The following is a 20,992-nucleotide window of genomic DNA, read 5'->3' as shown; positions in this document are numbered from 1 at the left end:
AGCTCCTACTGCAGCTCCAGCTACCTCAGCGACACCGGAGACCACGTTCTCGATGTCAGCACTCTTTGGGTCTGCCGGTCGTCCGCTCTTTTCACCACTGCCGGCGACCACACTCTTTCAGGACTCACCGCCAGCGGTTCAGTCGGTCGCCCTCCCCTCCTCACTTCAGGCAGCACCTTCAGGGGGAGGAGCAGTAGAGGAGTCCCTGCTTCCACAGTCGACGCAGCCGGCAGCCTCAGCAGTCACCTCTTCAGAGATTGATACTTCTTCTGCTGACCCGGTTACGACTTCTACGGATCCTCTACCAGGCAGTGCCAGCACGAGAGCCTCCACGACAGTTACTCCCCCAGTGAGCTCAGACCCAGACCAGCAGCTTCCGTCTGTCACCGAGGGTGAGAGTTCTCCGTCCGACGACGACGACCCGGACCGCTTCGTCGCCGTACCACGACAGCACGACCCGTAGCTCGCCTTTTTGGTGTTTTGATGCCAAAGGGGGAGAGGTGTTAGGGGGAGCACCAGAGTTAGCGGGAGGGTAGAGCTAGAGAGAGCTCGTAGTTATCAGGACTTTGTTTCTTTGTATCACATTTGGTGTTAATTCATGGATATGTACATTTGTCGCTTGAGTATGCCGTTCTTTGAGACATATCTATGGATTTCGTTTGAGCCTTTGAGCTCTTTGGTCCTGCTTTCGAGTTTGCTTGTGTTTATCCTGTTTTATCTTTCTCGCTCTCTCGTTATTTATGTTTGTGTTGTCATCAATCACCAAAAAGGGGGAGATTGTAAGCATCTAGGCCCTCAAGGTATGTTTCGGTGATTAATGACAACCATTATTGTGACTAATGAGTTTGTGCAGCTTAATAGATCATTATCGCTCATTTGGTCATATGTCAAAAGAGGCCCCTCAATTTCGGTTATTCTAAAAGGCGATCTCGGTTTTCAACTTATATATGTCAAGGCTAAGGATCTTTCTAGTCCTAAGTGTCACAAGGTTGAGAAGGACACTTAGGTTAGTATAGGTTTTATAGTTTTGTAGTGATCGCACTATTAAGAGGGGTTAAGGCTTAGTAACTTGAGCATGGACATGGTCATTTGAAAATGGATGCACACTATGGTCACTCAGGTTTCTAGAAGTTCAAATAAGTGGTTCTCAAACTATATCTCAAGAATATTTGGATTTCATTCAAGACTCAAATCAGAAAAGACAAAATCAGAAAAAGTCTATACACCGGTTTAACCGACGCTCTCAATTTTCTATACGTCGGTTAAACGAAGTCAGCAGAGTCTGGACAAATTCAATACACCGGTTAAACCGACGTGTTTGAATTTAACGTCGGTGCATTGGTCCAGAGTTGGTTTTTCCAGGGAAATTCAAGTTCTATTCACCGGATTAACCGACGCTGTTTGAATCAAGACGTCGGTGCAATTGACCAGTGAGATGGTTTTTCAGAGGAATTTAAAAGTTGTACTCACCGGTTAAACCGACGATAGGTTTGAGTTAACGTCGGTGCAGTTGTCCAGAGACTTGGTTTTTCAGTGGTTCAGTGGACAACTACACTCACCGGTTAAACCGATGCTACGTCGGTTAATCTGCCCCAGTTGTAACGGCTAGTTTTCAGAAGAGGCAGTTTACATTCACCGGTTAAACCGACGATGACAATGGGGGGTACGTCGGATTAACCGGCGCTACGCAGTTTTCTGGCAGCTTTTCTCCAACGGCTCTATTTGTGTGAGCTGCCTATATATACCCCTCCAATGGGTCATTTCGCCCACTCTTGACACCAGGCAACATCCAAACACTCATACCATAGTCAAGAGCCACCTTGAGCTTCATCATTCACATACTTGTGCATTCAATCAATCAAGAAGCAAGATTAAGGACTTGAGTAGAGAGAAGCTAGTGTGCATCCGTTCTTGGTGATCGGTTCTTGCTCAAGTGAAGGCCTTAGCTTGTTACTCTTGGTGATTGGCATCACCTAGGCGATCTTGGTGATCGAGGTGTTTCTTGCGGAGCTTGCCAAGGATTGTGGGAGCCCGGAGAAGAAGATTGTACGTGGCTTGATCTCCACCACGCCGGGATGGTGAACGGAGACTCTTAGTGAGCGCCCTCGTCTCGGTGACTTGGGAGGTGACAAGACTCTTTGAGAGTGTCACAACGTGGATTAGGGGTGTGTGCCAACACATCGATACCACGGGAAAAAATCCGGTTGTCTCTTGTCCATTCCTTTTATTCAAGCATTTTCCTTCATGCAATTTACTCATGTGCTTGACTTAGAGATCATAACTTAGCTCTACCTTGCTAGGCTTTACTTTGTTTTTATCTCTCTTAGCTTGTGTAGGTAGCTTAGTTATCCGGTTGGTGAATTGGTGCCCTACTAGCTTTGCATAGGTTAAGGTTGCCTTACTTTGTTTTAGAAATTGAAAAAGGCCCAATTCACCCCCCCTCTTGGTCCATCGATCCTTACACCGCCGCCCGCGGCCGCCCGCCACGAGTCCACGCCGCCGTGCCCGCTGCTCCAGCCGGCGGCCACATGCGCCCGTGGCCGCAGCGTCGGGGTCGCGCTCGCCGCTCCCGTCGGCTCCCTCCGGCCGTGGCCCTTCGGCCGGGCCCTCCAGGAGGCTTGTGGCCCTCCGGCCGCCGCGTTCGCCATGGGCCTCGCTGCATCGGGGCAGCACGGAGGGAGCAAGAGATCAGAGAGAGAGATGAGAGGGAGAGTGTGTGGTGGAAGATGAGGGAGAGAGAGGAGAGGTAGCGTGTGCGGTGGAGTTAAGTCATGAGCCGTAGTTCGCTGTGTGCCAAGATCCAAGACACATGGCGAAGTCTTGACTTTACCGTGTGTCAGATTCAGGACACACGGCAAAGCCTCGACTTCGTCGTGTGTCAGACTCTAGACACACGGCAAAGTTAATTTCTATTATTTCATGTCCACTAGTTTGATAATGAAATATTCAAAAATTAACTAAACCTAAACACTCATATTTTTTATACAGCCTCAATGACATGATAAATATTTTTTGACTAACTCAAATTTCATTGTTTCATGTCATTATTGATTATATTTTAATTATGTCAATTAAAATAGTTTACTTGCAATTAATACATTAAAAATACCAAATGGACCCAGAAAAATACGAAAAATCAACATGAAGCAATCATTAACGCATATTGTCTATAGAAAAAGTTTAAAAGTCAAACTCAATTTTTTCTATCATGACACGTACAAATCTAAACACATCCTCTTCTTCTCTCTGAAACTTCTTCGGGAAACTCTCAATTTGTAAGCATCATCATGACAAAATATTCGAATCGTGCTCAAATTTTTACCATACATTCCACGTATGATAGCATGAAGTTGCGACAAATCTCATAATTTTCTGACGTCGTTCTAATTTTATAGAATTTAAACACTATTTGCCACCACGATCGTCGTAATGTTTCATTACCAGAAACTTTGAAATTTCATTTGAACTACTAGTTAAAGTTTCACACTACAGTCAATATCATGAAAGTCATTTTTACAAATTTTCCCCTATTATTTCATGCACTTTTCATTAAATAATGATTTATCAGGCAAAAATCATCTAAATGAAATAAATTAGTTAAATAGAACTAACATTTCTATAAAAATCTCATATTCAAACATTTAGTACCAAACAATATATGGACAATGTAGAAAAATTTTGGGAGGAAAAATTAAAACATTTTAATTAAATTTGCCGTGTGCTCAAGGTGGCACACGGCAAAGGTTGCTTTTTGCCGTGTGCCAGAGATGGGGCACATGGCAAAGGGTGATGTTCGCCGTGTGCCTCTCTGGGCACACGGCAAACGCTGACGTTCGTCAGCCTGAGCGACGGGGCCTGACGGCGGGAAGCGCGTGTTTCAGCTTCGCCGTGTGCCGGAGCCTCGGCACACGGTGAAAATGGTTGTTTGCCGTGTGCCTTTGGTCGGCACACGGCGAAAATGGCTGTTTGCCGAGTGTGTTTTATTTGCCGTGTGTTTTCTACAATGCACACGGCAAATAGTGCCTTTGCCGTGTGTCCGAAAAAAAAACACACGGCAAAAGTTCAGGCACAAGGCGAACAACCGTTTTCTGGTAGTGAATATAGATAGATACATAGACACACGTATGTGAGATTTATCTAACAAGTTCATCACCACTGTTCATACGTTTCCATATCTATCATTGAGTTAGGCATGGACTCGATCCACATACACAAACCCAGACCTAATTTGTTTCTTCATCTGTAGATGATCGATATAGGATATGCTCTAGCTAGCTTCACTTTGTTGCTGAGGGCCTAACTTTGTGTGTCACAAAACATCCAAAGGATCCCGGCCAAACACAAGGACTCTTGCCTCCAAGGGTTCTTTGTTTACAAAAAAGAAACTGTTTCATTTAAAAAGATCATGGATTGACCACACTAAACAAATTAATCCAAGATACTCCAGCTGATCAAGCTCACACCTGGACAAACGGCCCTGCCTGCATTCAGGCACTGACTCTCATGGATAATCATCAGTCAACTGTTAAATCGTCTGCCGCATGATCCAAGAATTCTTGCCCTACCATGCATGCATCATTGACATGTGCTCATATGTCATCGCTACTTTTTTTATGTTCCCAGCAGAGCAAGTCAAGAGTCATGACCCTTGTTTTATGATTTTATTATCTTACTACTGACAACTGGAGTATCTTGACCAGTTGTGAGCTTGTTTTATGGTCCAAGATATCTCTCTCCCTTTTTTCAAAAAAAAAACATATACTACAGATATTATGATACTTTGTAATAACCTAAAGAAGAATATAAATTATGCACGTACATAAAGTTAGACAAGGCCCTTTTTTCAAAAAAAAACTTATGCTACAGATATTATGATATACTTTTTGTAATAACCTGAAGAAGAGTATAAATTATACACGCACATAAAGTTAGACAAGGCCAAGTGGGGTGTACAGGAACCATCCATGTGATGAGGTGACCAACCTTGGAAGGATATCCTGACCTCTGCATGTGAATTTAGACGGTGGTTAGTTGTGTCCTTGTGCAACTACAATAAGGACAAAAATGGGTACAATTTCCAAACTGTGTTGAAGATTTCAACATTGGAGGAGAGCTAGCTAGAGTACGACGATCACAAGGGATCTTAATCATATTTACGATCTCTCTCTCTCTCTCATGTTTAATTATTGGAGGCGATCAGTCAGCTGAGTTGTTCTCAGCGGTTTATACAGGCTACAACATGTACACACGCATGTGAGTTGGACTCGGTGGGTGGGTGGATGGATGGATGTGATGTAAATTTTGACTGTTTCTGCGTACGTGTAGCTAATAATAGCTCTGTGGCTCAACCCGACACGACATGAAACCTAGCTAGAGGGATTGAAATGACATGCTATAACCTATGTAATCAGCCAAAGTTAAATTGACAGGTTGCACTTTAAATTATTCAGGGCCACAAGCAAATTGTACAAGGCTGATGACGTACTGTAGTGACCAATCTCTGTGGTGGCCAACTTCTGCTGTCTAGTAGTAGTTTTCAATGGTAGAAACGAACAATCAATAAGCGTAACGGTACCGGAAATTTGGCTTAAGCCTGCATAAAGTTTTGGATGTTGTAGTACTTTCGTTTGTATTTGATAATTATTGTTCTACCATAAATTAACTAGACTCAAAAGATTCGTCTCGCAAATTATAGACAAACTGTGTAATTAGATATTTTATTTAGCTACATTTAATATTTCATATATGGGTTCAAAGATTCAATAATGTGATGAGAAATCTTATAAAGTTTTGGAATTTTGAAAGCATCTAAACAAGAGGTAAATATCATCCCGTGGAAAAAATATTATATTGTATGGGACTGGGCCTATAAGATACAGCAGTGTATTACTCGCTCTTCATGTGAAACGCTAGGGTCAATTGTGGAGAATTCAAATAACCTCGCTCATCTCCTAGTAGGCTGTAGGACTCAAAACTTCTTGGAAATGTTCTACTGTAAAAAAAACAAGTGATTATTCCTATATGTTAGTGATGCGATAAAAGATGAAACAAGATGAGCCAGTTTTTTTCGTGACGGTAAGATTTAGGGGCAAATTTGCAGCTAGGAGGTGTTCTACTGAAGTATTTATCTTTGCAAGGACATGTGTGTTTTGTACAGTTCAAATTAACATTTACCCACAGAGGATACGGGGGCCCATTTCACTATTTTGAGGATTTCCTCGTTTTTTTTGGGGGGAAAAAAGTATATATTTATTTACTATGGCCCTCCTAGCAGTGGTTGGAAGCAAAGGGTAAACATTTCAAAAATTAGGTGTAAAATCGAGCAGCTGAAAGAGTAATAGACAATCACAATTACTGATGGTAAAGAACTCAGTCGCCAGTTACTCCTAAGATTTTTGCTAACTCCACGAACATACTAGCCGAGATACAGTGCAAGGTCCGAAACGGCACCAGAAAGCGCTGCCGCGAAGCCGCTTTTTTCCTACCTCGATCACGGAAAAAAATGTGGCTTTCGGCGACGAGTCGTAACCCACACGTATACGCGCCCCCGAATACGGAACGAGATTCGCTGCAGTTGAGTGCCTTGGTGTCCCTGACACGTGGGCCCCACACATACAGATCCACCTGTCAGTGGTCCCACACGTGGGACTGCAGCGGATCCCTTTCCCCCGAATACCCCCTCTCTCTCTCTACGCGTCGGCGCGTACGGCCAGAGCCCACCACCTGTCTCTGCTCGTGGGCCCGTCGACCCCTCCCGCCCGCCACCCGCTCGACGAAATGCCTGCCAGCGGTCAATGCCGTTGACCCCTCCCCGGCGCCTGTGCGCCACAGTGCTCGCCCCCCTTAAAGCTTTCCCCCCTCCTCGATGGCTCGATCCCTTCTCCTCGCCGCCCCCCACAGTCCCACTCACTCACCCGCGGCCACCCCACCACCGCCCTGTTGCGCCACCAGTGCCACCCACCTCGCCCCGCCCGCGCATGGCGCGCTGCTGGCCCGTCGATTCGGTGGTGTCTTCCTAGTGGCGAGTGGGCGTGGGGGGACGGGATTCCTCTGCTGCGGCCTGCCGCTCTGTCCATGCCGCGCTGCTCCTGTCCCTTCCTAGACTCCTAGTGCGCGCCTCGCTGTGCCGCGCGAGGCTCGGGCTGCTGGGGCAATGGCGTCGCCCGTTCCGCGGTTCTTGCTCCCGGCGGCGGTCCTCTTCCTCGCCGTCCTTGGATCGGCGGAGGCGGGGGCCGAGGAGGAGGCGGCGGCGCTGCTGGAGTTCAAGCGCGCGCTGCTCGATGTGGACGGGCGGCTCTCCGGCTGGGGCGGCACGGGCGCGGACCCCTGCGGGTGGGCCGGCATTGCCTGCTCCGCCGCCGGCGAGGTCACCGGCGTCACGCTCCACGGCCTCAACCTCCACGGCGGGCTCTCCGCCGCCGTCTGCGCGCTCCCGCGCCTCGCCGTCCTCAACGTCTCCAAGAACGCGCTCGCGGGCGCCGTCCCGCCCGGCCTCGCCGCCTGCGCCGCGCTCGAGGTCCTCGACCTCAGCACCAACGCGCTCCATGGCGCCGTCCCGCAGGAGCTCTGCGCGCTGCGGGCCCTCCGCCGCCTCTTCCTCAGCGAGAACCTGCTCGCCGGCGAGATCCCCGCCGCCATCGGCAACCTCACCGCGCTCGAGGAGCTCGAAATCTACAGCAACAACCTCACCGGGAAGATCCCCACATCCATCCGCGCGCTGCGCCGGCTCCGCGTCATCCGCGCCGGGCTCAACGACATCTCCGGCCCCATCCCCGTCGAGCTCACCGAGTGCGCCAGCCTCGAGGTGCTCGGGCTCGCGCAGAACAACCTCGCCGGGGAGCTGCCCAGGGAGCTCTCCCGCCTCAAGAACCTCACCTCATTGATCCTCTGGCAGAACGCCCTCTCCGGGGAGGTCCCGCCGGAGCTCGGGAGCTGCACCAACCTCCAGATGCTCGCCCTCAACGACAACGCCTTCACCGGCGGCGTGCCAAGGGAGCTCGCGGCGCTGCCGTCGCTCTTAAAGCTGTACATTTACCGGAACCAGCTCGACGGCACCATCCCATCGGAGCTGGGTAACCTGCAGAGTGTACTGGAGATTGACCTCTCAGAGAACAAGCTCACCGGCATCATCCCCGGCGAACTTGGCCGGATGCCCACGCTCCGGCTGCTCTATCTCTTCGAGAACTGCCTGCAAGGTAGCATCCCGCCGGAGCTCAGCCAGTTGAGCAGCATAAGAAAGATTGACTTGTCCATCAACAACCTCACCGGCACAATTCCGATGGCGTTTCAGAACCTGAGCAACTTGGAGTACTTGGAACTCTTCGATAACCAGCTCCAAGGCACCATCCCTCCATTATTGGGAGCCAACAGTAACCTCTCAGTGCTCGATTTGTCCGACAATCAGCTGACCGGTAGCATCCCTCCTCACCTCTGCAAGTACCAGAAGCTCATGTTCTTGAGCCTTGGATCGAACCGCCTCATCGGCAACATCCCTCCAGGATTGAAGGCTTGCAGAACTCTGACACAGCTCCGGTTGGGGGGCAACATGCTGACAGGGAGCCTCCCGGTCGAGCTGTGGCAACTGCAGAACCTGACCTCGCTTGAAATGAACCAGAACCAGTTCTCTGGGCCAATACCGCCTGAGATTGGCAAATTCAGGAGCATAGAGAGGCTCATTTTGTCCAACAATTACTTTGTTGGACAGATCCCTGCTGCCATTGGCAACCTGATGGAGCTTGTCGCCTTCGACATTTCATCAAACCAGCTCAGCGGACCAATTCCCAGAGAGCTAGCGCAGTGTAAAAAGCTTCAAAGGCTTGATCTCAGTAGAAACTCCCTCACTGGAGTGATTCCTCAGGAGATTGGTGGGCTGGTGAAGCTGGAGCTGCTCAAGCTGTCTGACAACAGTCTGAATGGAACCATTCCGAGCAGTTTCGGAGGCCTTTCACGGCTCATAGATCTGGAGATGGGAGGCAACCATCTGTCTGGTCAGGTCCCAGTTGAGCTTGGTGAGCTCACTGCCCTTCAGATCGCCCTAAATGTCAGTCACAACATGTTGTCGGGTGAGATCCCCACGCAGCTAGGTAACTTGCACATGCTGCAGTACCTGTACTTGGACAACAATGAGCTTGAAGGTCAAGTTCCTTCCTCATTCAGTGAGCTTTCAAGCCTGTTGGAGTGCAACCTGTCTTACAACAATCTTGTTGGACCGCTTCCCAGCACTCCACTGTTCGAGCACTTGGACAGCAGCAACTTCCTTGGGAACAATGGCCTTTGTGGCATCAAAGGGAAAGCATGTCCAGATTCATCAGTGTCATCCTATTCAAGCCAGGAAGCAGCAGCACAGAAGAAGCGCTTTCTCAGGGAGAAGATTATCAGCATTGCCTCCATTGTCATTGCTTTGGTTTCGTTGGTGCTGATTGCAGTTGTTTGCTGGGCCTTAAGAGCCAGGATACCGGAGCTTGTATCAAGTGATGATCGCAAGACTGGGTTCTCCGGCCCTCACTACTGCATGAAGGAACGGGTGACCTATCAAGAGCTTATGAAAGCAACCGAGGACTTTTCAGAGAGTGCTGTGATTGGAAGGGGTGCCTGTGGCACAGTCTACAAGGCTGTCATGCCTGATGGCCGGAAAATTGCTGTGAAGAAGCTGAAGTCTCAAGGAGAAGGTTCAAACATCGACAGAAGCTTCAGAGCTGAGATAACCACACTTGGAAATGTCAGGCACCGCAACATTGTCAAGCTGTACGGCTTCTGCTCTCATCAGGACTCAAATCTTATCCTGTATGAGTACATGGCAAACGGTAGCCTTGGGGAGTTGCTTCATGGAAGCAAGGATGCCTATCTTCTAGACTGGGACACCCGATACCGGATCGCTCTTGGGGCTGCTGAAGGCCTGCGGTATCTTCACAGCGATTGCAAGCCACAGGTGATTCACCGTGATATCAAATCTAATAATATTCTGCTCGATGAGATGATGGAGGCTCATGTGGGGGACTTCGGCCTGGCCAAGCTTATTGACATTTCCAACTCCAGAACAATGTCTGCTGTTGCTGGTTCATATGGGTACATTGCACCAGGTTAGAACTGTTACTGAATCGCTGCATGTTAGGAATTGTATTTGTAGCATGCACATATGTATGGCAGTTTACTAAGATATTCTTTCTAGCAATAAACTATCAAGCTCATAAGCAATGTGTATGACTTCTGATGAATTGCCTTTATCGTTTGCAGAGTATGCCTTCACCATGAAGGTCACCGAGAAGTGTGATGTTTATAGTTTCGGGGTAGTCTTGTTGGAACTACTAACCGGACAATCTCCAATTCAGCCTCTTGAGAAAGGAGGAGATCTTGTGAATTTGGTGAGGCGGATGATGAACAAAATGACACCAAATACGGAAGTGTTTGACAGCAGATTGGACCTGAGCTCAAGGAGAGTTGTGGAAGAAATGTCTCTGGTGCTAAAAATTGCAATGTTCTGCACCAACGAGTCACCATTTGATAGGCCCAGCATGAGAGAAGTCATATCCATGCTAATCGATGCTAGAGCATCCTCATATGACTCATTTTCCTCGCCAGCATCAGAGGCACCTATAGAAGAGGACTCCCCAAAAGTGTAGAGGTGAGATCAAGTCACATTTTTGCTGTTGTCAAAGAGTTATGATTTCTGAACAAGCTTCTGTCATTTCCTTGCCCATACTTAGTTTCATATTTGGAATTAGACTATCTTATAGTTACTACATAGTTTAAAAAAACATTGTGCTATCAATTTGTCTCTACTGGATAGTTCAACCTGTTTTCGTGTTGACCGGTTGCTAATTTGAGATAGGATCATAGGATAGTTAATTAAAACTACAAAATATTATGAACTATCGCCCATTTTTAAGCCAGTAAATCAGAAGAAAAGGGTAATGTTATTTTGATTCCCTATTACCTTATAAAATCCATGCACTCGAGTTAATTTCTTTTTCTTGTTTTCTGGCAGGAGTATCATCGATCTATGTTAGCAGGCATGCATCAAGGGGCTATCCACAAATTAACTGAATTCATAGCTGAAGACCATCTAGTCTGTGAACTATTGAGCTCCAAGAAGTTGCTGGGTATAACCTGACTTCTAATGGAAAAAGAGATTTGTCTTTCTGACCAAGACTAACCACCAGTTGAAGGCTAGAAGCATTTGAAGTGAAGTTGTTCACTCCTACCTCAGCTAGTGCTCTTTCAATAGAAGCAGACACCTTGAGTGTTCCTTTTCTGAAACGCTCGAGTAGGCAGATAGGTTCATTTCAGCAGAACATACAGATTTAATTATCACGAGCTTGACATTGTACATACTACATAGACCATAGTGTGGCTACAATAAATAATTACAGATTAATCTCTGGATTAGCTTTTGTTTCTTTTCGACTTATTCCTAACTGTAACATGGTAAAAGTGAATCACCATGTATGGACAAGCCTGCAGCTGCAGCCTTCTCAGTGCCAAAATATGGATGCCTTGATCATCCTTTTCAGCTCCTGTTGGGTTTGCCTTGGTGCCCTGCAACCTGCAAGCATGTCATCAAAGGCACACAGAATTAGGTACCCCTGCAGGGTCTTGAGCTCTTAATAAAAAGTGTGAAGAATAGTGACCCGTGCTGCCACGGCTTTGATGGCAGGTTGGAATGCACCACCTGCTTTATCTGACTGCGAGCAATAGCAAACCACACCTAACAAAGTAGTGTTCACTGAAAATTTCATGACTTCCATAGCTTTGAGGCTGACATGTCTATACTTCACCCATCAAATTCTGATGACAAAGAACTAATTAATTCATAATTTGCACCTGTGTTTCACAAGCTGCTCAAACTGAATTGCAAGGCAGGCTGCACTCTGCAGTGCTGGCCTGCTGGTACATCACAATATTCAGAATTCGGTCAGTTCAGCACGTGGCCACCTGCAGCATGTAATCATCATCTATCTACCACACACACATTAATCAGCAATACAAAATAATCACTGCAAGAGAAGAAAATAAAATTTACATCTCAGACTCTCGTTAGAGCAGCGTATTCAGCACACAACAGGGGAATTGACTTCACCACAGATGCTTCATCTGATGGATCTGATCATTAGTCCTCTCACTTCTCGCACAACACACAACCGAGAACCATAAAATTGGGGGAGATAACTGATCCTGGAACTCGAAAGAGCCGATCAAGAGCCGGATCCATCCATTGGCATTTGGCAATGTCTAGAATGGAAAGGATTACAATGGCTTTCTGACAGGGCACTCCAGCAAGTCATGCTCCAAAAAATCTCCCTCCACGAAATGAATACAACAGCAGGCGGATAAAGAAATGCAGATGGTTGTCAGAGTAACAACGATGAGGTTCTTCAGTGGTGACCAGGGTAGACGTCTGAAGGACGATCTGCTTCCAAGAATGCGGCGAATCATCCCCAGCACACTTATGGCCGCTTCACGCAATGATTGGTGCTTGCAGGGATAGGTTGCAATTATTTGATGTCTTCACATCCTGTAAAGTGTGAACAATGATTGTTCGGTCAGATAAATGAGGAATCATGTATACTGTGCATTGCTTCGCTTCATATGATGAGATTGCCAAGACTAAACAAATATAATTATTACCATCATCAACAAACAATACATTATGCTGTGTTCTTCCTCATCAGCCACTCAAATAGTTTGCAAGGCTGACAAAAAGAATAGGTTGAGCTATTGTACTTCATTTATACGACTTTCATTTTTAACTGAAAACTAATACTATGGTCAGATCTTTAGAACTAATTTTAGCATAACGCTTTTTGCTCATTCCAGTTTATTTTGGAAAAAAGAGCATTAAAGCCCTTACTGAAGATTAATCACAATAGCAGGTCAAATAGCCCAATATATTGGTCGACTAACCAGTCCTCCCAATATTGAGGTGACAACCTCAAGCTTCATTTCTAAACGGAGACAATATTGAGCATATGAATTGTTTTTCTTACTGTTGGTCACAATAACAGGTAACAGGTATAATAACCTTTTCAGAGAGATTCTTTCTCCAAAAAGATACCATTGTGACCAACACTTTGCCTTTTCCGCTTGATTATAAAAATAATGATATTGGTGACTTCACTGACATCAGGTTAAAAAATCAAACTTGTTGGCTTTCTTGTTGTCCAGTCTTGAACACCGCTGCGCCGGTAGTTCAGACTGCGGGGGGGTGTTGGAGTATATTGAGCCCATGTGTATAGAGGCCCACCTAGAGGCCCATGTAAGGCGCCTGGAGCAGAGGACCGGGCCCGCGCGGCACCTGGAGCAGAGGATCGGGCCCGCGCGCGGCCCAGGCGGCGCCCAGAGCAGCGCCGGCCGGCGGCGGCCCCGCGGCGCGCGGGCCAGCCACCGGCCCCCAGCGCGACGCGCGGAGTCCCAGCGCCCACGGCCCCGACGGCCCCCGCAGGGGAGATACAGGCGCGTGGAGCCCAGGCGCCTGAAGCAGAGGAGCCGGCGGCGGCGCCTGATGCAGAGGAAGAGAGGGTAGGGAAAGGGGAGAGGGAAGAGAGGGGAGGAAGGGGTGGCTCCGGCGGCTGGCGGCGGCAGCAGTAGAGGGTGGGGAGGGAGAGGCCATGGCGCCCGCAGGGGAGGGCGGCGGCGCCTGTGAGGAGGAGGGCGGCGGCGGCGCCCGTGCGCCTGCAGCAAGTAGGGCGCGGCGCGGAGCAGAGCAAGGGAGAGCAGAGCAGCGGAGGGCGCAGCGCGGAGCAGATCAGCGGGCGCCGCCGGGAGAGGGAGGGGCGGCGGCCGCCGGGAGAGGGAGGGGCGGCGCTACCGCCAGGAGCAGAGCAGAGGACCCTGAACTTGGCTGTGATGCCATGTTGAAGGATAATAATTGTTGTATCTCTCCAACCCTAGATGGGTGGGTATATATAGAACATATACATGGGCCTCTATACACATGGGCTCAATATACTCCAACAAAACTCAAGCTTCATTTCACTAGTCAGGATCGATTGAGCATAATGAGGGGCATAATTCTCAATGGCTTCATTTTTTTTTTGCGAAAACTCAATGGCTTCATTTGTATCATTATGTAAACAAATTGCAGGATTCCAGAGGAGTATAGGAAACCATGAGACCTTAAAACACAGATACCAGCAAGTATATCACTATATCACACGTTATACTATGTAAGTTTACGAAGACAGTCTTAAATTAAAAGAAACATTGAAAGGCGAAATGCTAGGCACTGCATTGTGTTCAATATAATATGCATCATAGGGATTCCCTACTATTTTTGCCCCCAAAAAAAAAATCCAGACTCTGCAATGTGTAATGTTCAACTTTATTGGCAAGACTTGAATCTGATCACCATGAGAATCTTGGAAGAAGATAAATGCAGAGTCATTCACGCTTAACAGACTAGGAGCTTGTTCCATTTAGATTAGGCTAATCCTAGTTTTCTTACTGTGCACAAAGCCACAAAGCCCCAAAACTAGGTTTGTTATTTTAGCAACACAACCGATAAAGGCTATTCAATTTAGAAGCACTCCAATATATTTAGTTTCTGTTGAAGAAGGAATGCAGGATACCATGTCACCTTTAAGTGGGAAAAGGGGAAAAAACTATTTAGTAGGTTAGCTAATATAACTAATTCAATCATAAGCCAAAACTGACAGTAAACAAGGCTATATATGTATGATAATTAAATTATTTAAAGTGCTTAGCTTTGCGTCATAAAGTCTCCACTTTGAGAGCTTTCCAGAAATAAGATGGACAACTACATTCAACAATACCTAAGGGTTAGCTGATAGGAACTAGGGTTCCTCTATTGCGAACGTATGCAGCGAAGGAGAAGATCATAGCACGAGAGCAGGGAGAGGCGGCTAGGGCTTCCAAGAAGCCAGCAACAGAATGTTTGTTGCAGCTTGATCTCACCACGATTAATGTTTACAATATATAGTCCTCTAGGATTTATCCACTGATCAATAAAAGGCTTAAATCTATGGGCCCTGGGCCCTTGCTTGGCGCGGCCTGTTAGCCACTTGGCCGGCGTCTCGTATACACGATGCCGGTCATAACATTAGCATACTTTAGAATCTACAGTTTCATTAAAGAAAAGCATAAGATATAAAGGTTCTGCTATTATCAAGATTAATTCAACCTACTCGATTCCTCAAAAAAAAAATTGCTCAAATTCAACCTACTCGTGATAGAATAGCTAATAGCAATGCCCTTCATTTAAAATCTCTTTTAAACATCTTAACAGGTGGAGTAAATGGTCAGCACATAATGAAATACAATAACTATCAAAGTTGATCCATAAATAAAAAAAAGTATAGTATTGATAATGACATCCTCTATTGTATCACAAATATAAGAGCTGCTGATCTTATATGACTATTGACTATATTTTACCAATGCAAACCCTATAGATAATAGGACACAGGAACTGTATTATTAATTATTCAGATTTTATAATTCCTTTCCTTCCTAAAAGAGAACTTATTATCATTTTAATGCAATTATAATACTAACTACTATTAACTGCTAAGAGTGTTAGGTATAACTGCATCAACAGCACTTTCCCATTGCTGGTATATGATATGTTCTTTTCATCTCAGACAGAAGGAGCTATCTATTTTAGCAAAACTAGAGGCATTTTGAAACATTCATTTTACAGCTATTATTATGTTCTTTATGCAGATGCTAACTAAGAAAAATAATAAAGATGAGTGCATGTGTAATCAATGCTAGAAGTCATGGTTAGTGTGAAAAAAATGGCATTACATCTTTTGAAATATTTCCCGATATGCAATATAATAAAATTTGTTTATTCACAATTTGTGGAGTTTTATAACGAAATACTAGCACTTGTAGTTCCTGAATGTACTTTATGGTAATCAAGTCTTGACAACATGATCAAGGTGAACAGTTCATCCTCCAAGAGATACAGATGTCTTGTTTTATTAGAACAATGTTACAAAATGCTGTATGCTTAGGCTTAAAATGCCACCCTCTGACTATCCAATCACTACCTAGCCTGTTTACTTGATGATTAGGTGTTAGGACACATGGAATCACCCCACAGACTACCTAGTACCTAGCACTTTCCAAACACTGATTAGAACTCAGGTTTATGAACTTTGTCGATCCATGAATCACAGTTGACATTTTCTTGAGTAAATACATCGTAGTTAGATATCCTGAGACAAGACTAAGGTTGTAAGGCAATAACATCTTATTATTCAGGACATCAACAAACGAATAATGATAGTCTGCCTATAATGTATGTCTTATTTATGCAGTTATATACTACTCTTGATTTCTTTTTTTTTAAGAACTTGACGTCCTTACTTCCATCAGTTGTTTCAACAGTCAATCAGAAATTCAGGCTCTCCTGCCAATTTGAGAAACCAGAAATTCAGATCATAAATTGTGCTTGCCTGATGTCCCACTATCAGTGACTTAGCCAACAACTTCTAAACCTTCTATTATATGAAGCTCCAATAACCATGTACCAAAAAGGATCAAATGAGAAACAAAACACTTCACTCAGGGTAGCAATTGCTGAATTCGTGACCAAGTCTATGTGCTTTGACTCTGTAATTTTAGCATGGTCACGTACTCAAATTATGTCTTTCAAGCATATGTTTTGAAGGTAAATATAAACCTTTTTTTTTGAAATACTTCTGCCCACAAGCAAATGTAACATACCTATTTGAACTACGTTGACGTTTATCTTCTGTATGAAGCAATATTACAATAAAGAGTATGAGATGGAGCCAAACTTCAAATCCTTCAATAAAACATAAAACAGATGTAAAAATGTTAATGGCTAGGGGAATAATTGCATTGTACAAGCTAGGCATAGGTTGACAATATCGGAACCTAAGCTCTCAGGTATAGTTGATGGCATCAGTAGTTAAGATATATTGCATCTAGGAGATTTTGATGTCGACACTTGCAATCACACCGGTAAATGGGTAGTTTAAACAAAAACAAGCAGCTTAACTGAGTGAAATGCTTGGCTTTTTTTTTTGTTCTAAGAAGTACAGCCCAAACACCAAACACATTATCAGAATTTGCACAAATCTTCTAGTTTACCTGAAGAATAACTGCCTGGGAAGGACCAGGTCAAATATGCCCACATCTATCTGAACCTTGCAAAAGTCCTTATGAAAATGATTTTAGCCTATATGACAATGATTAGTGGCTGTTTATATTGGTTTCAAAGAGACTTCAGGATATGATTATGCAATTGCAGGGGTAGCAATTGAACAACTTAGGATTTTCGGAATGCACAGCTTGAAGAGAAATACAGACAGAACACAAAGCACAATATCAGGATTACATTCCGGAACATTACAGATTTTCAATCATAAAGTTTGTTTTGGTTAAGCATACATGTGTATTCAGCTCTTGTTATAATTTATAGTATGTACTGACAAACAAGAAAAACGCTCAACATGCTGCTAACTGTATTTGAACCAAGCAAAAGTCCATATGGAAATTTGTTTAGACAATACGACAATGCTAGGTTGGTATTTTTGTTTAGACGGTGCTGCATTTGATCCTAGTGCAGCGGATCCTTTTCATGCAATACTACTGCAACGTAGCCTGGGCTTACTACAAATTAAGGCATTAAAAATCCAGTGCCGGGCAAGCAGAAACCATGTGATTGGCCTGTCTCCTACGAAATAGCTGATGGGTGGAACAGAACACCAAACCAGATCCCTCTCCAGTGAGTAGTGAGTCGACACCTGTTCTAATTTGTAAAGTTGAGCGCAATGCTCCCTCTAAAGCCTTGACACTCGTCGATTGCCAAGAACCACCCGAGGGTTTTCTGGGATTTGGGGACACAAGGCCACCTCGAGAGCCACCAAAAGGGAGAGGTAATCATATCAAATTGGCAAATGGCAGGCATCGCAGCCTTAAATTAAGGACCCCAAACACAAGCATCCAAAAAGCAAGAAGCTCGAGAGTTCATGAGCTTACCATCAGGAAAGCACTGCGCTGCATTGGGCAGCTGTCGTTCAGTTCTTGCCCTTCTCCTTCATGTCTGCGTGCTGGAACCCGTTCCAGAGCTGGAACGCGGCGAACTGGTTGTCCGCCGTGGTGGGTGTGGTCACCGCGGCGGCGGGGCTGAACAGGAAGGGTATGTTGGGAGCGTCCAGTGGAGTAGACAGCCTCTGGAGCTGGTGGTGGTGGTGGCCGGAGATGTGCGGCTGCGAATTGGACTGAAGGGTCCCCCTACTGTTGACACCCACAAGACCCGAGGACATGGAGAAGTTGAGGTCGTAGTCTCCGGCGGGACCCGAAGCCGGCGCCGCGTGGACGGGCATGAAGTGGTCCTGCAAGAACGAGAAGTGCGTCATCTCCGCGTGCGGCTCGGCGCCGCCAGAGGCGATGGTTACGGCGCCGCTCGCCAAGCCGAAGTGCTGCGCCGGGGCCATGGCGACGGACGCAATGTTGCCGAGATGGGGAGCCGGGGAGGCGAAGGAGTGCGCCATCGCGTGGCCGGCCGCCTTCCGGGGCTGCGCGAACCCGATGTAGTTAGCGGTCGCGGGGACAGCCGTTGCCTGCCAGGGGGCAGACGACTGCGGCTGCGGCTGCTGCTTGTGCTCGGCGGCGGCCATCCCCGTGAGCAGCTCGGTGAAGGACGCGGCCTGCGCGGAGGCGGTGGGCGCGGCGCGGCGCCCCGTGGCGGCGTCGTCGGCGGCGGGTTCCTTGTCCTTGTCCTGGGCGGCGGCGCTCCGCTCCCTGGCGCGCTCCCTGGCCTTGACCCGGCTCTCGGAGCGGGAGAGCGAGAGGACGGAGCCCTTGCTGGTCTCGGACATGCTGCTGCAGCCCGACCTCGTGAGCTGCTGCTGCTGGTGGTGGTGGTCGTCGTCGGGCGGCGCATCCGGCAGGGCCGCCGGCAGGTCCTTGGCGGAGGCCGGGTGGGCGGGGAAGCCCGCGGCGGCGTCGAGCGAGGGCAGCTTGTCGATGGCGGCGGCGGCGGCCTTGATGAGCCACTCGATGGCCTTGCTGGGCTGGTCGTAGCCGAGGCGGTCCTGCAGGTCGTAGAACTGGATGGCGGTGGCGACGGAGAGGCGGACGCGGCGGTCCCGGATGCCCTTGGCGGTGTAGACCTTGCTGTGGCGGTCCTTGCCGCCGGAGGCCCGCGAGACGCGGTAGATCCGCGAGGCCGGGTGCGGCGGCCACGGCGCGGGCGCGGGCGCCGGCCGGCCGCGCTTGGGCTCGGGCTCGGGGTCCGGGTCCGGGCCCCCGGCCTTCACCCGGGCCCGCTTGCCCCGGCCGTCCCCGCCGCCCAGCACGGCCTCCATCCCGGCGCTGCAACCCCCGCGGCGTCGGCCCCTAGTAGCATGCCCCGGGCGCCGCGGCCCGCATTGGCGGCGGACTGGAGCGGCCGAGCGCGCGTAGCTGGCAATGAGCTAGCGTGAGCGCGGGCGAAGAAGATGGAGCAAGCGATCGGCGGGCGGTAGCTACCTAGGTGGTCGTCAGATCTGGCGCGGGTGCGGTGGCGATCGGCGGGCGCGTGTGGGTGGGAGGCGCCGCGCGGCGGGGGGCGAGTGGGGGACTCGGGAGGCGAGGTTTTTGGGGGCGCGGGAGGGAGGGACTGACACTGGGGTGCCGCTCCGCTCCGCTGCTGGCGAGTGGCGACTAGCAGTGGAGGGACTGACGGGCGGGGCGATATTTATGAGGGGAGGGAGGGAGGGAGGAGCGCGGCACGAGGCGAGGCCGCCGCGCCCGGCTGCTAGGGGGCCCGGCCGCCTGCCGGGCGATGGCGCAGCCGCAGAATACCAATGCTGGGAGCAGGGTTTCGTCAGCGTTTCTCTACGGATCGAAGCTACCTAGCGTGCTGTCTTGTTAACTGCATTGTAGGACTAGTACCTAACAAATGCCTCCCACCACTTCATACAACATGTATATATACAGCCCACTCATGTACCGCAAGCAAAGAATTGTGTCATACTCCCAATTACATTGATTTAGGCCGTGTTTGGTTGGAGCCTGTAAAATTTTTGGAAAGACATCTTTCTATATTTGAAATACTAAACATAGACTAATCACAAAAATAATTACAGCACTCGTCTGTAAATCGCGAGACGAATCTAATGAGCCTAACTAATCCATCATTAGAGGTTATTTACTGTAGCATTACTGTAGCAATTTAGCATCTAATTACAGCCTAATTAGGTTCATTAGATTCGTCTCGCCATTTACAGACAGCAGTCGCAATGCGTTTTTTATTTCGTCTAGATTTAAGTCTCCATGCAAGTGCCGGAAATTTTTTTTGGAATTTGGAACTTTGGAACTGAACACGGCCTTAGTTCGATCGGGGAGCCCATGTGACACTATTTCGTGCAACACCCATAGCCTAATACTCACTCCGCGTGTGTTTATTAGTTGTGTTTTTTTTTACGAACCACACAAAATAGTGCGCGTTTCATTGATATAGCAGAAAAGTACAATGCTATGACCCTAAAAAAACATAGCTAGGAAAAAAGAAAATTAAGGAAAACAGAAAATAAAAGCTCACCCGTTTGGATTGGGACGTCAACCCAGAAAACTCAACAACTCAACTCACCCGGTTGGATTGGGACATCAGCACGAGAAACTCAACCACTCAATAGGAGGAACACGCGACACAGACAGAAAGAGTCCGAGCCGTCGTGACCAACCACCTATCTACACATGTAGTAGCTATGAAGACAGATCCACGCCGAAAGGGAGAGGAGGAAAGCACACGACACCATACATACTGAGCAGTCACCGCCATGCGGGACCTGTCGCTGTAGCACCGCTGCAACGCCACACACCATCCGATAGAGTGGAACCACCGAATCTAGACATCACGTCAGCTGCCTCAAAGTCGCCACCGCGAAAACACAACGCACGGGGGCCTCGCCACACCCGCCATTGGACTCCTCCTCGCTCTCGTCGCCACGTCGAAGACGCCGCACGCGGGGGCCTCGCCACTTCCGCCTCAATACTCCGTGTCTCGGATTCGTAT

The 20,992-nt window shown here is 47.8% G+C and overlaps 2 protein-coding genes across 3 annotated transcripts; one reads left to right on the top strand and one right to left on the bottom strand.

The window, feature by feature from the left end:
* The first annotated feature begins 6,869 nt into the window (after positions 1-6,869).
* Positions 6,870-11,512, top strand: LOC120659341 (leucine-rich repeat receptor-like serine/threonine-protein kinase At1g17230). Its single transcript, XM_039937438.1, has 3 exons — positions 6,870-10,079; positions 10,234-10,621; positions 10,985-11,512. The coding sequence occupies exons 1-2, from the start codon at positions 7,154-7,156 to the stop codon at positions 10,617-10,619; spliced, it is 3,312 nt and encodes a 1,103-aa protein (XP_039793372.1). The 5' UTR covers positions 6,870-7,153; the 3' UTR covers positions 10,620-10,621; positions 10,985-11,512.
* Positions 11,513-11,969: 457 nt separating this feature from the next.
* On the bottom strand, positions 11,970-19,629 carry LOC120659342 (transcription factor PCF6-like). Of its 2 annotated transcripts, XR_005668986.1 has the most exons (3): positions 17,971-19,629; positions 16,690-16,771; positions 11,970-12,511 (listed from the first exon to the last, which is right to left on the bottom strand). XR_005668986.1 is itself a non-coding variant. In XM_039937439.1 (2 exons), exon 1 carries the CDS (start codon positions 19,299-19,301, stop codon positions 18,009-18,011), a length of 1,293 nt encoding a protein of 430 aa, XP_039793373.1. In that variant the 5' UTR covers positions 19,302-19,619; the 3' UTR covers positions 11,970-12,511; positions 17,971-18,008. The 2 variants fall into 2 exon arrangements, 1 of the variants encoding a protein (XP_039793373.1); XM_039937439.1 differs by lacking the exon at positions 16,690-16,771 and having other exon boundaries at positions 17,971-19,619.
* Between the last annotated feature and the right edge of the window lie 1,363 nt (positions 19,630-20,992).

This window comes from Panicum virgatum, chromosome 2N (assembly GCF_016808335.1).
Source record: "Panicum virgatum strain AP13 chromosome 2N, P.virgatum_v5, whole genome shotgun sequence".
NCBI classification, from domain to species: domain Eukaryota; kingdom Viridiplantae; phylum Streptophyta; class Magnoliopsida; order Poales; family Poaceae; genus Panicum; species Panicum virgatum.
The sequence above is the reverse complement of the archived record's forward strand: the minus strand, read 5'-3'. Positions and strand labels throughout refer to the sequence as shown.

What these genes read in the sequence shown, in the direction of transcription:
- LOC120659341 (XM_039937438.1), top strand. Translation starts at nt 7,154, where the DNA reads ATGGCGTCGCCCGTTCCGCGGTTCTTGCTCCCGGCGGCGGTCCTCTTC. An exon ending in ATATGGGTACATTGCACCAG is followed by an intron (nt 10,080 to 10,233) that starts GTTAGAACTGTT and finishes TATCGTTTGCAG; the next exon opens with AGTATGCCTTCACCATGAAG.
- LOC120659342 (XM_039937439.1), bottom strand. Translation starts at nt 19,301, where the DNA reads ATGGAGGCCGTGCTGGGCGGCGGGGACGGCCGGGGCAAGCGGGCCCGG.